Source organism: Petromyzon marinus, chromosome 51 (assembly GCF_048934315.1).
Source record: "Petromyzon marinus isolate PM22_M1 ecotype Great Lakes invasive population chromosome 51, UKy_Petmar_22M1.pri1.0, whole genome shotgun sequence".
NCBI classification, from domain to species: domain Eukaryota; kingdom Metazoa; phylum Chordata; class Hyperoartia; order Petromyzontiformes; family Petromyzontidae; genus Petromyzon; species Petromyzon marinus.
Genome location: NC_133717.1, coordinates 9,055,636 through 9,080,924, shown reverse-complemented (window position 1 = coordinate 9,080,924; position 25,289 = coordinate 9,055,636). Strand labels below are relative to the sequence as shown.

General features: G+C 47.5%; 1 protein-coding gene across 1 annotated transcript in view; it reads left to right on the top strand.

The window, feature by feature from the left end:
* The first annotated feature begins 507 nt into the window (after positions 1-507).
* Positions 508-25,289, top strand: part of LOC116953385 (mannosyl-oligosaccharide 1,2-alpha-mannosidase IA-like) — an 88,901-nt gene continuing 64,119 nt past the window's right edge. The window contains exons 1-2 of the mRNA XM_032973533.2: positions 508-1,637; positions 15,200-15,296. Of these exons, the coding sequence (XP_032829424.1) occupies positions 1,065-1,637; positions 15,200-15,296 (670 nt within the window). The 5' untranslated portion in view covers positions 508-1,064. The remainder of the gene's footprint in view (positions 1,638-15,199; positions 15,297-25,289) is intronic.

The following is a 25,289-nucleotide window of genomic DNA, read 5'->3' as shown; positions in this document are numbered from 1 at the left end:
AGTCATTCACCGCGTCTCGCCCCCTTGAGGCTTTACACCGCCCATTTCTCGGCCACGTGTGTTTACCACTCGTGACGTCACGGGATATTAGAAAGCGTAACACGGATCGGCGCCGCAATCCGTTGCGTTCTAAAAGCATAAGGCCGATAAGCGCGCAGGCTAGGCGGCACCGCCTCCACAGCTGGGCGTGTCCCTTTGGCCGATAGGCCCCTCCCTTATCAGAAAGCGCCCCCTCGCTATTGGTTAAACCCGCGGAGCCCGCTTCGGGATCCCCCCCTACCCTACCAAGCGCACCACGCAGTGGGGGCAATGGCGCGTGCCCCCCCCCCTTCCCCCACACCGCGCGGTGCGGCGCTCGACCAATGGGCGCGCGCCGTCCGGGTCAGCGCTTCCCGCTCTGCAATCCCCGCCCACTTCCGCTAAACCGCGCCCACTTCCTCGTAGGCCTTGGCCCCACTATCCCCGCCCCCCTCTCCTCCCCCCCCCGGCTCCACTATCCCGCCTCTTCCGCTGGTCACGTGACCGCGGTCGTCGAGGGCAGGCAGTCGCCGTGCGGGCATTGTGGGCAGTAGTCGGTGTCGTTCCTCGCGTCATTCACGCTCTCTCTTTCATTCCTCTCATACAGAGAGAGAGATCATTACAACGATAAACAAACTCTCGTTGCTCCTCATCAGTTCGTCAACGATAAACGGATTTTTTTTGTTTGTTTCAACTGGTCGGCGCCCCCGCTTCATGCGATATCGCGGCCCGCACAAGGGCAGCGCAGTGCAGCGGCGGCCGCGGCGGCTGCTTAGGCGGCGGCTACGGCAGCAGCGGCGGCCGCGGCAGCAGCAGCGGGAGCGGCAGCGGCGGCGGCCGTGGTGGTGGAGGTGCCCGCAGCAGTTGGGGCGGGATGGGCGGGCGCCCCTGACGGATCTCGTACTCCTCCTCCTCTCCGCCGCTGCTGCTACCGCTGGTGTTGCTCCTCTCGCAGCAGTTGCAACAGCAGCTGCTCCTGCTAGGGCTGCTGCAGCGGCAGTAGTGGCAGCAGCAGCAACAGCAGCGGCGGCAGCAGCAGCAGCAAGATGACGTACGGCAGCAGGCCGACCCTGCGGTTGTCCGAGAAGTTCGTGCTGCTGCTCATCGTGAGCGCCTTCATCACGCTCTGCTTCGGCGCGATATTCTTCTTGCCGGACTCCAGGCAGCAGCAACAGTTGAAGCAACAGCAGCAACAGCAGCGGCAACAGCAGCAGCAGCAGGGCACGGGCACGCTCGTGCCAGGCGGGGAGGCTGCTGATGGTGGCGGCGGCGGTGGTGTTGGTGGAGCAGGAGGAGATGGGAGAGCGCAGGACGCGTCCGCCGCCTCGTCCCCTGTCCGAGCCGTGCGCCTTCAGCACGAGCGGGCACTCGAGGAGGCCCGCAGCGTCCTTCGCCGAAGCAGGGAGGGCATCCTGAGCGACATCCAGACGCAGAAGAACAACATCCTGCGGGAGAACAAGGCCAAGACGAAGGCGGCTGCTGCTGCTGCTGCGGCGGCTGCGGCCGGAGCTGCCGCTGGAGTGAAGGTGCCCGACGTGAGGATGCCTCGACTGGTGGGCGCCACGGGTGGAGAGCCGAAGGACCCCGCGACGAGGGAGAAGAGAGAAGCCATCAAGCAGGTGGGGCCTCCGGGCGGCCTGGGACGGCGGGTGGACGGAACAGACGCGAATTGCGATTCACCCCGAAGCTGCTCGTTTTGGGGTGTCAATAAGAAAAGGCCAGGAAGAGCGAGAGGGAGATTGTGCGTGTGTGTGTGTATGGGAGAGCAGTCAGACAGTAGAACAAGACAGGGAAGATGCTGGACAGAGAAGATATGGGAACGCCTTCTGTGGTTCTTTCGGTAAAGTCACGTAGAATGAGAATAAAATAACAATCAAATTCTCAAGACGTTTCGGCCACAACGCAAGCGGCCGTCTTCAGGTGAAAGGTACAGACCTGTTGGGACGACAGAGCTTCGATGAACGATGTTAAGATTCGTAGCGACTTTTAAAGTGAGGCACCTTGATAAAGGGGTTTTACAAGCTAATCCCTCAGCTATTTGATATGTAAACCCCTTTACCAAGGTGCCTCACTTTAAAAGTCGCTACGAATCTTAACAACGTTCATTGAAGCTCTGTCGTCCCGACAGGTCTGTACCTTTCACCTGAAGACGGTCGCTTGCGTTGTGGCCGAAACGTCGTGAGAATTTTATTGTTATTTTATTATTTTATTCTCATTCTACGTGACTTTACCGAAAGAACCAAAGAAGATTAATCCTTGCAGTCACGAAAGCTTTAAATCGAAAAATATGGGAACGCATTGGGATATCCAAACAAGGAGGCATGGTTGCAGGACACGAAGACATGACGTGGGAGATAGTGGGGGGCCCGTGGATTATTGAGAGGAACGAGAGACAAGATAGGGCAGATACATTGGGGGGGGGGGGGGGTGAGAGCGTTCAGAAGTATAGGTAGAATACAGGGAGACAAGACGGGAAGACACGGGACATTAGAGAGATACGGGGGAGACTCGGGATGTCATACCATCACCGCTGGGTGACGAGGTGGCTTGCTGAATGGCTGGCAAATGGATTGCCGATTAGTACGGGCGAGACGGTGAAAATAAATACGGCACTGTATAGACGAGACGCTACCGACGGCGATGGGGAGGAGAAGGCACGGAAACTGACGTGCAGAGAGCGTGGTGTGAGAGAGAGAGATATGTTGAGAGTGGGAGAACGGAAGATACAGTATGCGAGGTATGTCGAGGAGAGACGGGACTGGGTAGACAAGTTAGACTGGAAGCAAGCCGGGGTATGCGGGACAGGAGACAGAGGTCAGACACTTGGGATGTCTACACAGAGAAAGAGAGAGAGCGAAATGCACTATGGGATACTTGAGATGTCCATACGGAGACGCAGGAGGCAAGGGGCGGAGATACAATCCAGGCAGAATGACGCTGAGACTCGAGCCGTAGGAAGGAGGGATGTGAGTACTAACAAAAAGATAAGAAACCTGGAGAGACGGGAGCAGAGACAGTAGAGACGCTTCAGAAACAGGCGAGGTAAGAGCCCTAGCGGACAGCAGGCAGAGTAGGGGAGGGAATTCGTGACATGAAGACACATGCCATGAGAGAAATATAGGTGACTTGTGATGTCCATGGGGAGGTGTCAAACCCTTCAACAGGGCAGGGAGATGAGAGATTTGGCGAGGGTCTGAATAGACATGCAGATACCGTGCTGAAAGACGGGAGAGATGAGACGAGGAGACACGATATAGAATGGACATGGGGAGGCACGTGAAGTCCAGTTCGGGAGGCAGGGCAGATAAGACAATGAGACGTGAAATTGAGGGACTAGAGATAAGAGACAGAGGGAAACAAGGCAGAGAGGAGAGATAATGTGGAGAGGAAAGGTCTGCGACAGGAGATTTAAAAGAAAATAAAAAAACTAGCCCATAACAACGAGATACACGAAGAGAGCTCGGAGATATTGACAACGGTGGAGAATAAATTGTACGCGGTTAATGGAGAGACATTGAAGTGCGTGAAGCCGAGAAAGAGAGAGAGAGGCAAGAGAGACCGGCTCGAGTCACCGAGGGGAGGGAGAGAGACGAAATATGAGACACATGTGTGACAAGCGACACGTATGTGAAAAATGAGAGAGAGAGAGAGACGTATGTGGCGAAAGAGAGAGGCTCGGGGAGACAGGATGAAGAGAGATGAATTGAGGTGGCCGAGTGTTCAGCACCCTCTAGTCACTCAGTCTCATCCAGGTGGACAATTTCACAGCAGTCATTTTAGATGGGATTTACCTTTGCACCATGACACCCCCCCCCCATCTCCCGTAAAGGGGACGTTAAAGACTGTGTGATGTCATTCACAGAGGTCGGCCAATGGGTGGCAGTCTCATAGCTGAAATACGACTACGCATGAGTTGTATTATAGTGCGGTAATAGCTGTTATATTGCATTTTAGGTAACAGATGCCCCCTTTGTAGCTATTCTGGTTTTCATTTGTACAGAGACATATGGTCTGGTTGGACTCTGATATGGTTATGAAGGTAATCTATATGTGAAATAAACAAAAACTGAATCCATTGGGTGTCTGAAACTATGTAGGGTTGAAGGTGGAAGTGCTTTGATGGCTGAGCGCATAACAACGTAATCAGGGTCATTATGGAGGATATAATATCTGACCCTTCACGTGAGAACAAAAAATATTGTTTAGCTTTTCCCATCTAGCACAAGGCCAATTCAATAATTGGGCTTGCGGGGCTATGCGGTGAACAGTAGAGCGCAGTGCAGTAAGATAAATTGTTGTACTCTACTCCAATGCCCTCTTCTATGGCTCCCTCGCGTTTGAGCAATTCGCACTGACCAGCGTGGTGAAGTATAGTCATATAACTCGTATTACCCCTAAGCAGGTGTGGGGAGGCCCTCATCCCGCAGTGGATTGACAAAAGGGCTTGTACATGTACGTATGTTGAACTTCTTTCGCACCGTACGTAGCCAACCGTGCAAATATAAGGTGGAGGGGAAAAGCGCACGCTTGTGAAATACACCCGATTGGCATCTTTGCAAACGAAAGATAGTGAATGAAGCGAGTACAGTAACGAGTGACATCGTCGTGCATGCCAAAGGCAACATTTGCAAAGGGTGGAAGCGCCAACTTGTTTCCTTCCAGCCTACCTACCGCGAGATGCTCGCATTGACCAAGGGTGCTTGCTGCTTGCTCGCTCGCCAGTCCCCCCTCCTTGCCCATTGTGTGGGACGTCCGCAGAGTTGTGGGAAAGGGGTGGAAGAAACACGCGGTACACAAAACGCGCACGGGCACACGAGGGGGAGGGGTGGGTGCACGTGTGTTAAATGCCCCCGGCATCGTGGCCGCACAAAGCCGGGCAGCAATGCCGTACAGGTTCGGCGGTTTGCCGGTCATCGTGCCCCCCATTATTGGAGATCCCGGTGAGAACGGGTTGTGTGTTGTGTGGTGTGCCGTGTGGTTTAATTTCTCTCGCACCGCGTACGTAGTCGGCCCCGCCCGCTAATCGGAAGGGTGCGGTTACAGGGCCAGGCCATTGTTGTTTTGGTGCCATAGCACAACCTGTAAACCGGGTTGTGTATGTCAGCGTAGTGGTGACGATTTACCTGCGCGGGGAGAGGTAGTGTTGCGGTAACGCGCTGTGCAATCCAGAGGTTCGATTCCCGCTCACGGCCAACACCAGTGACGATTATCTCAAAAGAGTACCTTGTAGCGGTGTACAAACATCGCCACGAAGATATTGTGCCACCCACCCCCTCGTGCTCCCTGCCGGCCTTCGCTAGCAGCACTCGCCCCAACAGCCTGTTGAAGGCTACTCGGGGGATCTTTGGTGTGGCGGGGTCTTGGCTTTGTGTTACTGGTGTACAGCCCCAGATTGCAATCGCAGCTCGAATGGCAGCAGTTGGGTGGGATGGTCTCAAGACCAGGCGACGTGGAAGGGTTGATTACTATGTAACCAATTGCGTGGGTGGCCAAAGCTACGAATTGCCCCGCCCCCCCCCCTCCTTGACAACCACCGTGAGATATGTTTTAAACAACAGTGTAAAATAACAATACTTAAATTGTTGTTGTCATGAAAAAATTTCATTTAGGGTCGACGTTTTATTTTTATTTAACTAGAGCGGTAATTCATAATGTTTGGGCTTTCCGCAGAAAAAAAACTGCGCATCGCGTGTTTTGTTTCTGTGTTGTCTTCATCAGCATCATCATCATCATCACAGTGTCACCAGGTAGACGGGCAGCACCTTCAGTGGTGGGGTGATTAGTGGCGTGAGCGTAAACGACGACGATGTGATTAGGCATAGAGGGGCAGTGATATATTATAGCCTGGGTGTGCGACTGTTCCGAGACAAATTCAATATTCCCTCCCCCCCAAAAACCTGACCGATTGCTCCCCCCCCCACCCGCCCCCCCCCCTGAGCTGATAATGTTGTCACTATGCCACTGCTGACAACAATTGAGATGGTGTTGTTGTTGCTGCTGCATGCGGCTTTTGTTGCATGTTACAAGCCCGGGCTGTGTGTAAGCCGGACGGTGGCGGCAGTTGGCGATGCGTCGTCTGCTTTGCGCAACCACCGAGGGGCATGGATGAATGGATGGATCCATTGTTCCCAGAATTGGGGGCGAAATTGACCACGGAAGTGGCGAAGTTTTCACGACAGTGGCGTATGTGGCGGCGTTCGAGGGTGTGAATGATGTTGGGGGGAGGGGGGGGGGACACAACTCCACTGTGGTGGCAGCCACCACAGTGGAGTTGTGTCCACCTTCAATTCGGAATCAATATTTATACTTGAGAAAATCGGATGAGCTATGAAGAGCTTCACAATAACTAACAATGCAAAATACGACTGGAGTGCAAAGCACAAGAAAGGTAAATAAATCACCCAAACACACAAATCCAACTAAATCATCCGCATCTTACCAGGCAAAGCCCACTGAGGTATTAAATTGTTTTTTTAAAGCGACCTGGCCACAAACGAAAGCTCAACAGAGTGGCTAATCAGTTGGACATTTATAGCAGCAAAATAATCTAAACAGTCTAAACGCATGTTTCTAAATGTGGAGGGGAAAACCAGAGGTCCCAGAGAAAAAAAAAACTGCACAAAACCACGGGGAGAGAGAGACACGCAATCTCGAAATATACAGCAGGCGTCAGGGTCGGGATCGAACCCACGACTTCCTTGCATACCAGCCGAGAAAGAGAACGTCTCACCCACTAGTGGCGCTCCTTAACTCAATTCAGTTGTGGTTCAACGTTCCCGTGGTCTTTGTTTCCTTCCTGTGCCGACACTTGTCGTCAACACGGCTGCAGCAGTGGCAAGCAGTGGCAAGCAGTGGCAAGCAGTGGCAAGCAGTGGCAAGCAGTTGCAGCAGTGGCAGCAGTGGCAGCAGTGGCAAGCAGTGGCAAGCAGTTGCAGCAGTGGCAGCAGTGGCAGCAGTGGCAGCAGTGGCAAGCAGTGGCAAGCAGTGGCAAGCAGTTGCAGCAGTGGCAGCAGTGGCAGCAGTGGCAGCAGTGGCAGCAGTGGCAAGCAGTGGCAAGCAGTTGCAGCAGTGGCAGCAGTGGCAGCAGTGGCAAGCAGTGGCAGCAGTGGGAGCAGTGGCAAGCAGTGGCAGCAGTGGCAAGCAGTGGCAAGCAGTGGCAGCAGTGACAGCAGTGGCAGCAGTGGCAGCAGTGGCAAGCAGTGGCAAGCAGTGGCAAACAGTGGCAGCAGTGGCAAGCAGTGGCAAGCAGTGGCAGCAGTGGCAGCAGTGGCAGCAGTGGCAAGCAGTGGCAAGCAGTGGCAGCAGTGGCAGCAGTGGCAAGCAGTGGCAAACAGTGGCAGCAGTGGCAAGCAGTGGCAGCAGTGGCAAGCAGTGGCAAACAGTGGCAGCAGTGGCAAGCAGTGGCAAGCAGTGGCAGCAGCAGGCAGCAGCAGGCCACGCATTTCATAGTCCGAGGGAATGTGTGCGTCGCCGAAACCGTGACACGCGTTTGTGGCGCCGCGCTGCGTGTTGAAACCGCAATTAGTCGTGTTTTCAGAGGGCGTGGGTAATTTCCGTGGGTACATTCCGCGGGTAATGCTTGCCTTGGTCGAGTCCACGGTAATAATTTGTTGCCAGCCGCTTCAGATGACTTTTGGCCAAAATTGGCAATGGCAAGCGCATCGTAGTTAGTAAGATGTAGCCCAGCCGATGCACTGCGTTCAACTTTGGCGAACGAGCAGCGACGTTGCGCTCGGGTTGAAGTTCTCCGGGTGCTATACATGACTAAATGATGGGCCACATCGTTGAGCTATCATTTGTGGCCAGATCGTTCTAATAAACAAGTTAATACTTCATCATGGGACCTCCTTTGCCAGTACAAAAATTTGATAATAGGTTTTCCCCTTTTTTCTGGCAACAAAACAGGTGTTAAGATGTTACATCACCAAACTGAAACCTTTTACGAGGAATCATGTCTGCATTAACCACAATACTTGTGTTCAGAATGCAAACAAAAAACATACTCTGATAAAAAAATGCATTGTCTTTGAAACTAATTGGTCCACACCAGAGACAGCTGTTTCTAGTGCGGACCTCATTGGACTTTCCCTGGTTAGTATGGGGATGGTTTAGTTGCATTTGTATGTGTTTGCGTGATTTGTTAACCTTGTACTTTGCACTGCCATCGTATTTTTGTATTGTTTGTTGTCGTCACGTGCTCTTACCCGCCCCAACCGGACATCTTTTATAGCTCATCGGATTCTTCCAGTATGAATACATATTCTAATTCGTCGTTGCACGGTCCGTTTTTGGCCTCCTGTGGCGTGGAGACGAGCGGCAAGGCAGAAAATGGAGGGTTAAAATTCTTGACAGATTGTGTCTCGTGAGCCGTCCCAACCACCTCCGGAACCCCCCACCACAGGGCACGCGTGTTTTGCCTGATTGTGGGGGGGCTTTGATGATTCTGTCACCGTTGTGTCATGCTTCTGAACACTGCTTTTTGACCTGTGCAATGTGTGCACCAGCAGTGCCCGTATCCTATGGACACATCCGAGGGATATTAAAATAGTGAATGTGGATAAAGCCACACACTTTGGCACTAAGCATTAAGTAAACTGCTTAACGTGATTGCTTAGTTTGTTTTAGTCGGATGGAGGGCATTAACACTAAAAAAAAATCTTTACTCTTGTTAAATCCCACATATCCCTGGGAACATTTTGTCAACCCTTAATGCCAAAAAGCGTTTAAGCGTAATGCTATATTTGGACATCTGTTTTAGGGGTGGTGTGAGTTAATGTAATGTATTTATAGGGGCTGCTTGGCAACCCCCTTTTGCTGTTGCTCTTGATAACTTAATTATGTATCTGCGTTTGTCAGGCCGGAAGATTAGGTTCCTCTCTTACCTGTCTCGACCCGTCGGTATCCGTTTGTGGAATCCGTGCAGTGTAACACAAATGGATTCATGAGCACGTGCTGCGTTTTACGGTTCTCTAAGCTACTGCGGTAGAGTAGTTGAGTAATCTAAGAGCAAGTGAATTCTCTTGGCGCTGGTAAGTTTATAGTCACGTAATTTATCCAGGAAAGTCTCACTGGTTCAAGAAGATCTCGCTTAAGGATGTTTGGATAATTCCTTTCTGAGGATTGTTTCATGTACGGCATTCCCTCGTTATCCACAAACTTGCCATCCGCGAATCGCAACTGGAACTCTACACAACTGCATCGAGACAGAGAAAAAGTGATGATGAAGTGACGAAACAGAATGTGATGCGAGAAAGTGATGGGATAAAGTGATGATGCTACTACGACCTATCATCATTCATAATTTAAGGTATGTTATTTAATAAATTATTATTTAATGCTTTAATATACATTTTTATTTACTTAATGTTTTTCTAACCATTTTTTTGCGGTACGATAATTTTCACATTGAATCGTTTATTTACGTATTTATTTCAGGTATTCATTTATCGTATGCCAATATCATCCGTGACATTTGCCATTCTCGAGCATCTCCGGAACGTATCCCTTGCGAATAACGAGGGAGTACCGTACTAGCGCCTCACAGCCAATCATGTTTGGATTGTCGCTGTGGTGAGATGTTAAATACCTTGCCTGGTATGCATGAGGCCATGGGTTTGATCCCTACAGTGACGCCTGTATATTTGGAGTTTACGTGTCTTTCCCTGTGGTCGTGTGGAGGTTTCTCCGGGTCCTCTGGTTTCCCCCCCCCCCCCACATTTGGAAACACGCGTTTAGACTATTTGGCTGCAATACATTTTCACATGGTAGGCCACTTTGTTTAGCTATTATTTAAAGGCAAGTCTATTTTGAAAAATAGCTATATAGCTCAGTGGGCCTTACCTGGTAAAATAAAAACAAATATTCGTTTAGTCTGGGAGTTTCCGCAAATTTTCACGATCCACCAACCCTTGCACACATCACCCCTGAGTGTTTCGAGTGTTTGTTGAGCTTTGGGTGACGGCACTTTGTGGCTGGATGGTGCCGGGGTGAGGCTTTTCTCTGCCTGCGAGGGGAGGGAGACGTCGTGATTTCTCAGCTCGCTGAGGGAGGAGAGAGGGGGTGGTGGACGTGGCAATGGAATAATTAAAAATGGCACCTCACAGCAGAGTGAGATCTGAGTGGCGTTGTCTTGATTGAAAAAAACACACCTTCAGCTTACAAAACTGTGAGCTTGTACACAGCTGTCACTGTGGTATGAAATACCAAAATGCAAATTGACTGTTTGCTTTTAGTAAATGAATTATTTCTTGGGAATATATGCACCTGGGGGTGCATCAATGCTCTCTATACAGTGCATGCCAGATTGCTCGTGCATTTGAGGTTCCATAATCGTTGATGGATTTAATAAAAGTTACAACATTCCATTTGACATCTTGCGCAGATCATAAATGGCAGTATATTTTTGGTTATCCAGATAGATAGAAAACAAATGGATTTGTAGTCTGTCAATGCTTTGCCTGTTTGATTAACAGATTTTCGTGGCCAGATAGTGCGTCTCTGGATGAAAAGCACGTTAATATTACGGAATACACCATATTAGTTTTGCGCGTTGTGGTATTTTTTGATTATGGTCCGTGATGCAATAATTTAGATATAAGAATGGAATTCCCCTTTCCAGCTACTGTTACTGAGCATTAGACCTGTCTGCAGTCCTTAGTCGCAGAACACTGGGAGATATGGTGGTGGGAGGTCATTCATTTCTCATGGGTTGCCACAAGTGTACATTTGGGCCATATTCTGAACGTGTGCCTGCTATTGGCATAATAATGTTTTGTATTTGTGATGCACACAGTTTTAGTTCTCTCTCAGAGAACCGCATCTCCACTCCGTAAACAATAGCTTAACAACAAATACATTTGGAAGTAATTTTTCACGGTGAGAATTATTTAATTAGTTTAAAGCAAATTCAAGAGGCTATGCATTTCCTGTGTTCGAATATGTCCGTAAACTGAAACAAAAAATGGACAGTTTATTGTACTCATTGTAGTGACGGCTTTTGTACGAAGGCTTAATAAGCACAACCACTTTGTTGACGGCGGGCAAAATTGATCTGGCTTTTGCTGCAAAATATTCATGCTGTGGTCCTGTGGTCTTTTCTGCAGGTATGCAAATGTCACCGAGTCCCTACCAGTGTCAGGTGCACTTCTATTTGCTGTCACTTGTATACAGTATTGTGTCTACAGAGAAAGGAAGGTTTATCTTTGTGTGTGTACAATACAGCCTTATGATAATATTTGCGGTCTAAAGGTGAAGCCATTTTGCCTTTGGGGATAGACACTCCGGGTTTCGGTTTGTTTTTGTAATTGGAAAAATAATCTTCTGTCTATGCCATTTTTACATTTTAAACAAAGGGGCAGTTTGTTTGAGGTTTTGACAAAAAAAACAGCCACGCGAAAGACAGCTGTAAAATGGGTACATTATAGTGAGCTTGTTGGCAGATGCGCGACTGGTGAAATGTAGGGTGAGCACCAACAATCCTTTCATACATCTCGGTATGTGCCGAAGAGTTTTTCAATATTTCGCTTGAGAGAAGACCTCGACCTCCAACAATATAAACTATGTTTGCATGTGAGACCTTACTCGTAATACTTTTAAAGCCAAATAAATGCCCATCTGATTAAGCAGGGGTAAACTGTGTGTTTTATTTACGAGCTAGCTGCTAGCGATATTTCTGAGGGAAATGACACGGCACTCTGCTATGTTTTCCAGCACTGGGCCACAACTTCTGCATTTTAAGTGCCACTGTTGGCGTAAATCACACATGTGGCTTTCATTTTGGACCTGGGCACATTTAAAATAAGGCGGTGGCCATTTTTGCACATGCTTTGTAAAATTACCGAGCCTTTTATTGGGGAATCCTCCAAAAAAAGAAATTTGGTTGACATTTAGCTGTGCCGTTTTCGACGCGCATTGTGTGGAGATGTTCTGAGCAGCACTCTAAAAGACGAGCTCGCGTTCGTGGCAGGCTTTGGAATGCCGGCGATCGATTACAAATGCTAAAGTTCAATTCCCAAGCGAATAGTATTGCTAAACTTGCAGATTGTTCCAATTCTTAGCGTGTAGGCATTAAAGAACGTCCATTGCTTGGTTGCACATGCCACAATGGTCTCGTTTGAGTTTCCCTTTAATCACGTTGAAGCTGACAGCGGTTCAAGACCTGGGTTAAGTTCTTCTAGATCTTTTACATTTTTCTGTGCCAGAGAAAAATCTCTCGGCAAGCCACGGTGCCGACTCCAGAGGCGTAAATTTGTAAACGCATCGCCTCGTGAATGCGTTGCTACTCGTCGTCAGCATGCCGCCACCTGGGTGCCTATTCCCCTCCCGTGGGCACACACTGGACCAAGTTGTGCTCTAACTGGAGGCCTCGGGTAGCAATTGGAAAGTTTTGAAAGCGTTTTGTATTGCATGCTCTCTGTATAAGAAAGTCCCATGGTAGTCAAAATGCATACACAATGCAGACATGTAATTGACTAAACATTTTCCCCGGTAGGTTATTCTATCCCTCTGTAATCCAGACATAAATGTGCAGGGAAGTGATGCCTGTTGAAGCCAGTATAATAAGTAACTTGCTTCTCAATACAATATTCTTCCATGGTAAAGTTGATAGATTTTTGTATGCCTTCTAGGTTAATGATATGCTCGTCACATGTGTGGCCTACCCACGTTTGGGGCCACTGAAGGGATAACGTAGGGCTCGCCAGCTACAGACAAGTCAAACCCAAGTCGAGAAAGCTAATACACTGGGCAAGTATCTCTGTCCTTCGATGCAGACATTCTTTTTGGCACACTGCTGGGGGGGGGGGGGTAAAGTGTTGGTATAGTAGCGGATGAAACTAATGGCGTAATTGATGCAAGTCGCATGCAGTGGCTATTTGTCATATTGGTTAAACGCAGTTGTATTGACTACTCATGATGCAAGCACTCTATCAATACCTCGCAGGCCCATTGGTTGAGACCGGATGTTTCGGGTCTATGTGCACTAATGAGTTGCACATGGTGCATGTGCTTGCGCCATTGCGTACTGTACAGCAGTGAAAACAGGCCGCATGTAAACTTGGTGGAAGAGGATATCTGCAGGCGCGCGTTTGTCGCGCGGAAAATTGCACGCCGGATATAAGTGCTGATTGTTCTCATGTACATAGGCACGTACCGGAACCGCTTATTTTAATCCAGCTCTCCGTCGTGTTGTCGCGTTGTGCCCGCGTGTTGTTTGCCAAGACGTGCGGAGTTTCGCCCCCACGCGGAGTGAAACGTCGGACACCGTGCAACCCGAAAAACACGCGTCGCGACTCGACAAAAAAAAAAGCACGTCGGAGGTCTATGCAGCGCATCCGCGAAAACCCACGCGGTTATGTTTAGTCCAAAAAAAGGGTTTGCACTCCTAATGAGCACTCGTTTCATGGCCTCATGCACGAAGAAGGCAGTTGGCAGTACCACGCCTGGCTGCCGCTTCTCCCTCAAACGTCGCGGCAAACACCTGGTACTCATTTCAGGCTGTCAGCCACAAGGAGGGAGGCCCCCCTCTGGGTGCATGGGATGATGATGGCAACGTTTAGGAATTCGGTCCTTTGGAGGAGGCTGGAATAGAACCTGATTTCAGCAGTATTTCTTCTTTCGCACCGTGCGTAGCCAAACCACGCTCATCGGAGGTGCGGGGGGAAGGACGACATACCAAACACGACAAGTAGTTTTGATTTCAAGCTTTCGTGACTGCAGGAATCGATACTCTTTGGTTATTTTATTTGATACCTACGTGACTTTACCGAAAGACCCAAAGAGTGCGATAAGTAGTTCTAAAGAAATTAGTTTTAATTCGAGACTTAAAAGTGCATAGCTCCAACGGCTTCCTAATATCGGAAGGGCACAGTTTACCTGGGTACCATAGAATCTCTTGTAGTCCACAGTACTAACCGATCCCATTGGACTTGCCCTATGTAACTGCTGGAAGTGTATGTTTAGTTATTTTGTTTTCATTACGTTCTGCTCCACTTGAACCAGTAGCGGTTACCTTAAGAAAGTAAATGAAGCCTTGGAATAAAATAGGGGAAACCTCTGTGAGAGAAGGGGCATAGATAACAATTGTTTTACACCATTGGAACCTCCTTTGCCAGTAGCACAATATGACAAATTGATTTTTTACCCTTTTATCTGGCAACAAAACTGACACCTTTTTTAGGCGTCATCTGGTCCAACACCATGTGAGACTCGGCTCTAAGGAAAGCTGTTCTCGGGTGTGGACCAATCAATTTTAAGGACAGTGCACACCTTATCAGTGATGGGTTTTTTTTGCATTCCGACCGCAGGTATTGTGGTCAATGCAAACATGACTCCTTGTAAAAAAGGTGTCAGTTTGCTGCCAGATAAAAGGGTAAAAAATCAATTATTATTAACAATTGCTTTGTAAAGGTGAGGTCGTTAGGGGTTTATTTTATCACTCGTGTTGCTGTTCTATGCTCCCTGTGTACCGATCTCGTTCTGCTTGTAATGTGCACCGATGCCTACTTTATTGAGGTGATATTGGCACGTAAAATAAAGATTGACTGATTTATTGAAGGCCACATTCCTCATGCCATCAAGCTAAGATCAGCTCTTAAAAAGTAGTTGAAGAAGCTTTGATTTTTCTGTAAAGTAAACCGTTTGAGCTCATTGGCATTCTCTATTAATTGGGAAAACGTGAGTGTTGGAATGCAACATTTTTTTTGGCTTTGATGGCTGACTCATATATAAAGCAGCGTTAATCATAAATGCATTTCCCAGTCCCTTAGGTGTCATATAGGGTACATGTTATAGCGCCTCTAAGGTTCATTATTATTATTATTTTTTGCACAGACTGCTCTTATGAAATTTAAATAAGTCTAAAAAAATCCACAAAGAACCAGCATAATTATTTAATGCCTGAAAAAGTGATTTTCAGATTTGAATGTTAAAGCACCCACATGGTTCATATTGCAACTCACTTCTTACAGGGATGGCATAAAACCGATCGCACTTCGGGAAGATGTAGGCCAAATAAGGAATAATTATTAATGTGTGTACAATGTGTGTTTTTCATCTGGTAAGCCGTGTTTAAATTGGTCTTTGCGCTCATTTTTTATTCTCTTATTTCACCGCCGTACACGTTTGATGATGGAGAATGTTTCTCAAGGTTTTTTTCTTCTTCGTCTCTCCCTCCGCTGTACAGATGATGAAGCATGCGTGGAACAACTACAAGCAGTACGCCTGGGGTGCCAATGAGCTGAAGCCCATTGCCAAGAAGAGCCACACCACAAACATATTCGGTGAGCCTTGCAAATATGTTAATGGCCAACAAAAACCGCCGTGCAGCAGTTCTGCAGCAATCTCTTTAATCAGTTGGAGCAAACGGACAAGGACGACTCCTCGCTGCTTTAAACATTAACGAGCATGTCTGGTAAACAGCCACGCGTTGACTACAGTCACTGTGGCCCTTGCCCAATGGCTTCGCTTAAAACGGACGAAGCAAAGTCCTGTGGGTGGAAACGTGCCGTGCTGGATTTTGTGTTTGCCTGATGATTGAGCGCCGGGGAAATTCAACGCAGGGTCACTAACGAGACCTGTTAAGTGGAGCCAGTTGATTATTCCATTTAGCCTGAACGTATTTTGACATAAAGTACCAAAACCAATACATCTATGTATATATTTTTGCAGAGTGTGTGTATTGCATACCAAAGCAGCGTGAAGCATTGTTTCACACTCGTACCATACTTTATTCATTTAATTTATTACTTTTGTTCATTACTTTTTCAGGAGGGCTCTGCCAAGTATTTTTTTTTTACGGTAGGCAGCAATGATTGCTCTGTATATTCCAATTGAGTAATTTCTGAGTATATTTTTTCTTTCAAATTTGGCCCATGACTCCGGTGCGAATGACATCACGGGATCTTTAACGTAAACTGGGAAAGAGGCAGCGTGCACTTATATTACGGTGAATACACCCTCGACGTTAACCAGAGTGGCTTCTCGACTCGAACCTCGTGAACCCCTGCAGCAAATGTCGAACATGCTATACCGCTAGGCAATGTCACCGCGTCGAATCTTTCAGCCGAAAATCTGCTGCCAGCTTCACTGCTCTTATTCTGATTTATTGAATTGCTGGCAGGTGACCTGCGCGCCACATCACTGTATGGGATTGTGTTACGTTGGCCCCATAGAGTATGACTGCTCTTAGCAAAATGGTCATTCTCTGCTCGGTGAAATTTACAACCCTGGATATATCTAGCCGCAGGAGGCTGGATGATTACCTCGCGGGGAATGTGGATAGTCTGTTTCCATGGTTGACTTTTGCTTTAATGTTTGACTTCTCCTGAGTGCCTATGTTACTTGCAAACTGTTCCTCTGTCAGTGTGTTCGTGGATGAGTGCACTGCCACAGGCTTTGTTCTCCTGTGGCTCATTCATTTGGTCACGAAATACAATTTATCGTCCTTCCAAAATAGTCGTGAAGTTTTTGCTGCTTCACTCGGCGATCGTCCTTCACCTGAGACTCCACCGCGTCAGTGATGAGCAATTTCCCATTTCCTTTGGTCTCCTGTCATTATTTCCATTTCTGCTTGCAGCTGCAGCTACTTAGATAAATTAAGCCAATATTCCTCCTCGTGTTTTTGCTGAATAATGGGGCGGCGTGCGTCTTGATGCTTCTGCTGGCCTGGGAAGGTGCAGGCATCTATAAGGGAGGCTCACAATGCAAGTTAATAATAGGCCGCCACCGTGGCGAGATGTTAACTACCTCGCCTGGTATGCAGAGGTTGTGGGTTTTATCCCGACTGACGCCTGCATATTTGGAGTTTGCATGCCTCTCTCTCCGTGATTGCGTGGATTTTTCCACGAGTTCTCCGGTTTTCCCCTCCACATTCATAAATTGCGTAAATATAAATGTGTTGTTTAACCCACCACCAGTCGACACTGCCAATTAGTAAGGTTTGTCACGTAAACAGAACATGCTAATTCGTTACTCGGACAGCACACCGGTGTTTTGGAGAGCAAATCCACAACATTTATAATCTGAGTACGACGTTTCGCCAGTCATTATACAACTAGCTCCATCAGGCGAGAGCCAGATTTGCTGTCCTAGTAACGAATTGGCATGTTCTGTTTACTTGACAAACCTTCCTTATTGGCTGTGTCGGGTGGTGGCGGGTTTAACGACACATTTATATTTACGCGATCTAACCCAAAAAAGCCTACATTATTTTACAGTTTTTTGCTGCTATAAATTTCCACACGGATTCGCCACTTCATTGGGCTATTATTTGTGGCCAGGTTGCTTCTGAAAAAGAGCTATACAGCTCAGTGGGCCTTACCTGGTAAAATAATAGTTGTGTTTGCCATTTCTGGCTGTCGCCTGATGATGCTGGTGGTAATTACCGACTAAACGTCGTACTGTAATTGTAAATTTGTGGGTTTACTCTCCAACACACCGGTGTGCTGAACTAGTAACGAATTGGCACTTTTGTTTACGTAGTGGCGGGTTTAATGACACGTATTTATACGATCTAACCACAAAAAAAACCTCTATTGGTCGTGAAAGCATACTACGTGTTAAACTGGTTTAGTTTCAAGTTCACGGTCTCGTGCGAGCTCGTTAGCGCGAGGGCTCTGAGACGAAATGGGCCCGGTGCCCGTCGTCCGTGTTGTGTTGTGTGAAATATCTCGGACGTCCGGGTGGAAACGTGCTAAATGCTGTTTTTTTTATTTGAAAAAGCCCGGCAACTATGTCTCCCGACATCTCGATCTTAAAACAGCTGACACCGCCAGCGCCTGGTGGATTCGCACAGACAGTTTGAGCAGTTGCTGACATTTTGACACGGCAACAGTCGACAGAGTGGGTCTGGGATATTTCGGAAATGCCCCTTTTTGCCGCTTGTTATTTTTCACCGCCCGTTCATTAATTTTTTGTGTGGTCATGCATGGCTTTGATATAATTTACCGGAGGCTGCGCGTTTTTTGCCTTTCGCACAAGAGTACCGCGGAAGTTGACGAAACCTTTCAGGGATGCAAGCCAGGGAGAGATATCGAAATTACTATCTTCTCGTGGCATTTGTATCAGTTGGCCACCTTGCGTAGGCTTCCGCCCCCCGACCTCCCCCCCCCCCACACAAGCCAATTTTGGTTGTTTTTTACAACGCTGCTTTTTCAAGTTTATTTGTATAACTAAGTTGGGAACTCTAGAGAGAGACCGGGGAATAAGTCTCATTTGCAACAGCGACCTGGGTCACTATGTGCCCCGTGCGAAAAACTACCTGCGCAAATTCACACCGTCTTTTGTGCCCTGTAGCGCGGAAAGCGCATGGGCAAAGTCACAATTCGGTCTCAGCGGCCGTCGCTGTGCCGGTGCAGAAAGGTGGCCTCGTTGAATGGACCGCCGCGCCTTGCACAGGGACTCCTCTACTTACTGACATTCGACTTACGAACTTTCAGAGATGCGAACGAACCTGTCCGAATGTCCAGCTGCAGCTGTTCGGACCGTGAGTTGGAAGTTCAACTGCCTTGCAAAAGATGGCGATGGTGGCATCTACATGTGCAGAACATGAAGAACCAGTGGCATGTACAGGAGATTATACAATTTTTAAAGCCATTCCCCATGTTTAGTGTACATGCCTTACAACATGTTTAGAATCGACATGTGTGAAGTTGGGCTTGTGAACAAATCGACTTATGAATAGAGCTCTGGAACCTAACTCGTTCGTAAGTAGAGGATTCCCTGTATTTGTAAAGGAAGCCTTTTTGATGCCTGAGCGTGCGTTGAGAGTGCTCGATCTCCGTGCGTTTCATCTCTCCTCGGCCAAAAGCTGCACAAACAAAGGGAAAAATGTTAAATAAAACGAGCCCCTGCAACGCAATTGCAAAGGCACATGTTGGATCTCTTCATTAAAACACCAATGTTTATTACAAAATAAGATATAGGAATTGCCTGCTTTGTTGGTGTCCAAAGGTAGGACATTTTATTTATTCGGAATAACAGAAATATAGAGCAGTATTGTCCCGGCTTTTGTATGTTTTACTATTACCTAAACAGTGCATAGAGATGTTACTGAAGGAAGCATGTGGTTAGGCCTCAGCCAAATCTTTTGCCATTCTAAGCATTTAACATGTGCTTTCACCTTCCGTCCTGCGCATTGTAAACTTGTATAAAAATGGTAAATTTAAATACATTGTCAAGCATAACAAGTGCCCCTTATGTTCACATCATTAAGTTTGAACGGGATTTTGTTCCCCCGCGTGGTTACGTAATACAGGACAATGATTGTACAAGGTGAGAGTTTGCGTTTGTTTCCCGTTGAAGGGTTCGAACACTGACCATTTTTCAATCGGGCGTAAGAATGTGTTATTTTTTCCATATATTCTTTGAAATGAAGGCCATCTGGAATATTAAATGGTTGCAAAATGTTCGGTGTCCCTGCTATGAAAGGGAGGTCCTTTCAGTGTGTATTCCCCAAGCAACTCGCAGCGTGCGTGCATCTGAAAATTAAAGCGTATCGCCAGTGTGTTGTTGTAAACGTTCTTGCCAGAAATGGACGGTTATTAAACGCGTGGTGCCTCTCGAGCATTGAGAAGGTTGTGGGGCTGAGAGCAATGCAACATCTGTTGATATGGGGGGGGGGGGGGGCATGGCGGGGGGGGGGAATGAGAGTCCATGGTGTTTTGGAACTCCGAGGGGGGGGGGGGCGTGGGGGGTTGGATGGATATCATAGCTGACTGGCACAATAAAAAAATTAAACTAGCAGATTTGTACACTAATTACACTATGCTGTAATCGGTAAGTTGGGTAGCTCAAAAACCTCCGTGCCAGGCCCAAGATAAGATGCACCATGCCCAGAATAACCAGCACAATGATTTATTGCGTACATCACAGTTTGCCCGAGATCGCGGCCCGCAAAAGCTCGTTCCATTCATCACTCGCAACACTGCAGCCTGAACGGCAATCGCGCAGCCATACAAACGGAAGCCCAAGGAGGCTTCATGAAACCCTTGCAAGTGTGCCCCCTTATGTATCGCCGTAATGAACGGGTTTTCAAATGCGCAGCAACTTTACTCGCGTGGTGAAGTCACGGCCAGTGTGTGGGGGGGGGGTGATTGCGGTAATGTGTGGTAGTGATGTTTTGGGGCCAATGGTAAATGATCGCAAATGACCCGCAAGCCTGGCATTGCCGTGTTGCACTGTACGCCGGAAGGATCGTTCATCTTGAGCGGGTCACCGGCCCGAGTTGGGTGCCCGGCGGAAAGATGCATTGGGACATTTTCTTATCTTGCGGGAACAGTTGGAACAGGATGAAGGGTTACGGATCGTCTCTCACTACTTTGTATTTTAGGTCACCACGCCTTAGACCTTCAGAGATACCCTCAAGCGTTAATCGTGATTAATATTTCCCGTCCGCCATGCTTTCGTTAAGTACGAGAGTCATGCCTATGCATTACAAGACCTTTCTACGGTACGTCACCTGGTAATGCTTGATTTTACCTGACAAGAAATTTTACGATAATTTATTTTGAACCCTTGCGTGGCTTAGAGAACACAAGTTGGTTTAAGGGCATGATTCAAACTGTCAAGAAAAGTAAGGCGCGCTTAGGGCAGGAGACGTCGCGAGATGGAAATGACGGCAGATGGTCTGGAATAATAATGACAGAACGGCAGTCAAGAAACACAGCGCTTACGAGAACAGCAGCTTGTGTGCAGGTGCTAGGTGGATCATCATATGCAAGGTGGATCATTATTATGATTGTATGATTTACCTAGCACGAGGAGGAGGAGGAGGCTCTTGAAGGACGCTACTGGTCAGTTGGAGGCAGCCGCCCTCCAGCAACAACGGATGGCAGAGGAGCGACGCTCACGACAATGAGCGGAGTGCCGGGCGGCTAAAATGCTGTGAGTTTGCGCGGTAGTGGGCACAGCTGGTGCATCTGCCGGTCATCTAAGTCAGTCAATCCATGGGCACCTGGGTCTGTCCCGTGACCTGTCAGCGAGCCTTCAACACTTCATGTGGCCTCAAAGTTAACCTAGCCTGGAACAGGCGCCGTGGTGACACTTAGTGGTGAATGGCGGGTATTGGTATTATATCACTGTTGTGAAAGATGGCACCGTATATAATATATTTTGGAGGTCTTCATTTCAGCAGTGGATTTCGCATGCCTCAGGGATATTGTATTCATTGAATCTGTACATCTGGAGAGAAGGAAGACCTTTCGAGATAAACAATCCAGTCCTGTGCTTTTTAAGACTAGACAGTTTCAGTTTATATATTTTTGTATAACCCTGTGAGCCATTCGGCTCTTGAATCGGGTGCAACCACAACAAACAAAAAAACAAACAATAAAACATCTTAAAGTGACTATGTGGCTGTGCAAACATGAAAAAAACAACAAAAATATTCCTATTCTTGGTTCTTTCGGTAAAGTCACGTAGAAGGGAAACAATAAAATAATACAATATTAAACAATAAAATTCTCACGACGTTTCGACTGCAACACAAGCAATCATCATCAGGTGTGATGATGATGCAGTCACGAAAGCTTTAAAAAAAATATTCCGATTTAAAGCTTTCATGACTGCAATGATTAATCTTCTTTGGTTCTTTCGGTAAAGTCACGTAGAATGAGAATAAAATAATAAATTGATGCAATGAAATATTATTGTGTTATTTTATTTTATCAATTTATTATTTTATTCTCATTCTACGTGACTTTACCGAAAGAACCAAAGAAGACAAAAATATTCCTCTTGCATCAGCAGCTGATGACGTGTGAGCACTGGTACCTGTTGTTTGTAGCATGTCCTTTCGGAACAAAGAGGATTTGATTTCCAGCAGCTGAAGTGGCACTGCTAGTCACCCAATAGTGCATATCTTAATTTGGGCTGTTTTTTTTACGAAATAAAATTAACAAAAAAGCATAATATGCCTTACTTACATTGCAATTCATCATTAATGGCATTCTCCTGGTTTCGATTTAAAGATTTCGTGACTGCAGGGATTCATATTCTTGGTTCTTTCGGTAAAGTCATGTAAAAGGGAAAGAATATTCTCCTGGTTATCAAGGTCACAATGATAATTACTATCACGAATTCATTTTTACGAACAAGTGGCATTTTAAAGGTAGTACATTTATGAGATATCACCCACAAGCAAATTAATTGTTTACATTTGATTAGCAAAAATGCAAGTTATTAATATACGTGCAGCGTAGTGCGTTGGTTGTTTGGCGATACATTTTCTACGTTCTTAAAAAAAATAGAAAGCGTTTAAAAGTCTGCCTTGAAAGCTATTATTGTACTTCGATAACTGATGAGTGCAGACAGAAAGGGCTTTTTTTGTTCATTCAGTCTTGCGCCGTACACTTTCTGAGTGCAGACTTCTTGCTTCTCCTGCATTTCAAGTCTGCGATTTATAACATTGGCTTGCATTCCACTGCTCGTGTTTTGGGTGGAGCGAGCGTGCGCGCGCGCCGTCTTACTTTGGTATTGTGGCCACGTCGCGCACACGTCCAATGCCGTTAATTGAATGATTGATCATTTCCCAGGCGGCACGGGTCGATGGCGGTGGACGCCGCCGACGTGGCCATTTAGAAAATTTGAGCGCTCACATTTTTGCTGCTCCCATCGTCATTGTCGTCGTCTCCGTAGCAGTCGTGCAAAGTATTTCCTTTGGGCAGATTGTACTCGCCTGTCTATCCCCCCCGCCGCTGCCCATTGTTTAAAAATGAAATCCCTCCGCCCCTGTCCACCCATCAGAATATGCCACAGTTAGTCTATTGGCATGGTCACGTGTGGTTTTGGGGTGAAGTGTGGGCATTTCCACCTCTTCCAAGACGCCTGGCCAGCATCATGGCAGAGTAGACCAGAATTATGCCCCCTCTAGAGCAGTGGTTCTTAACCGGGATACCTGGATCCCTAGGGGTACGTGGCAATGTCTCAGTGGGTATGTGAGGTGATTTATAAGTGTGAAATGATATCATACACGTGAGTCATTGGCAAATAATCACGTATGGATCTGCCAATATAAAATAACTACGGTAATATTTAAATCGATATGGTAGCCTAGAATGAAATAGAATACCATTCTAAACTCATTTATCGTAAACAATGCGGGTTTCCAAGAGCAACCAGCGAGCGCGAACAAATGACGTCAGCCACGCACGGCGTCCGGTGAAATTTTTTTTTTCCCCATTCGCCAGCAGTTACCAGTTCGTTGCGATGCCTCACGAAATGGACAGTAAGTTGGTTAAAATATTGGCTTTAATTTTCCATACGTTTGTTTCTCAGAACCACGTTGAGTCAGGCAAGCGGGGGGTGGGGGGGGTGCGAATGGGGGGCAGGGTTGATTAACTCAGCGAGTGACCGCTTGTACAACGTCGGGTATCTCTTTCAGCGGAAAATGACGACCCGTTCGTTTGGGAAGCGTCACGAGAGATTTCAAAGGTCCCTGCACGTCGGCAGATGGCACTGCTTTTATTTATTTTTTACTGTATCCTTAACCAGCAACATGGGCAACACACAGGCACCTGAACTTGAGTTCGAACTCTAATGTTACCTCTGGTTTAGCGCCGTGTGCATTTCCCACGCGGGGGGCTCCTGTCATGCGTGTTGTAAGTTTCGGCAGTATATGTCACACCCCGGCTTTGCTACCAAGGCTGATTAAAAATCATATTTCCTTGCGTACATATATATTTCTACATATGCCGTATTGAATCAAGTCCGTTCCTCACTGGAATGCGCCTGCGTGACGTCAGTGCCTTTTTAGGCCTCTTTCGAGTGGCAGTGCGTGTGACATTGCCGGGGAAGTGCCTTTAAACACATTGAACTCGCCGGCGCATTTGACGACGAGCCCGCGCGCACCGTCTTAATGAAGTCTCGCCTCTCGAGCACGGATGCCTTGACGCTCGTGTCCTTTTTTTTGAGAGCCGCTCCTCCTGCGTGCGCTTTTGTAAAGAATGTGAACCGCTTGTTCGGGTGGCCGCTTTGCGGTACCCGACGCACCGTGTGCGAGCGATCGCCTTTGAAAGCGCTCTCCGCTGCTCTTGAATGTGCGCAGATATATACACATCATAGCCCTTGTGAAGCGGCTCCCCGGGATTTGGTGAGGGTGTTTCTTCGTTTTGTTTACAAATCTCATCTTGTGTCTTCTTGGCTGAGAACTGTTGGTGTGCTGTTAACGGTGCCCTCCCCCCCGCCCCCCCCAAAAAAAGGTCTGCAAACCACAAGCCACGTGTGTTTGCAACAAGGTGTTCACCTCTGCCAGAAGACGCGCTACCCCTTATGACATTGGCAAATAGCATCGCCCTCTCTCCTTGGCTGCACACAGTAAGAATGTTAAGGGAAAGAAAATGGACCAAACAGCGCCGTTTAAAATGGTGGGGTTTGTATCATTAGGCAGGGATTTAGTTGCCCCAACTCATTGGCTTGATGTGCTCGGTAAACGAGTGGCGCATTGCCCTTACAAACAATCGTGGTTGGTCACTTTAGGGTAAGATTAGCTCATGTTGGTATGAGAAAAACGTTATTAGCCTTGAGACCGAAGTTTGCAGAATACCGAACCTTTTTTGGGTGATATAATTGTGCCAAATGCCAAAATCCGCTGCATTAATTTTGCACGCTTGCGCGACAGTAACCATTGAATTGCACTCGAACGCCATTGATTCGTATCGTTGAGATTGCGAACCCATTTGAGGATCGGACCGAGGTGCTCGCAGAGAGTCGGGTGGCTTTGCGGCAACCCAAACCGACAGTTAAACGTTTGGTCTATTTCATTCTCCTCTGTAGGCTCGCAATGCACGATTTTATACACATTGATGCTGCACGACGTGAAGATTTTCTTTTTTCTTCACGAGCGCCGTCGTCCGTGTAATGCCTGCGTGATACAGCTTCCTACCTTTTCTGTTTCTCTCCCCCCCCCCCTTTAATAACATCACCGTTATCACCTCCCCATTTTGACTCTTGGTGGCGATTCCGATGGCAAATGGGGACAGACGCCGGTCGCCAGGCCAGCGCCCTCGCCCGACGGTAACGGTCAGGCCAAGCAGGGCGGCATCTTGCTTTCTTTAATTTTGTTTTCAGCAGCTTTTGAGATTTGTAACTCCACTCCACAATGAGGGGGGGGTGTATGCTGACCGAGTCGCAGATTATCTTTCTTTTTTTGTTGTTAAATCTCTCAAGGTAGTTTTGTTTCAGGGTGTTTTTTTCCCCCTTGACCTCACTGTTTTAACAACACTTGATACTTTATGCCGGTAGACTGCAATTGTTCCCACAGCCTCCATGCATACCCG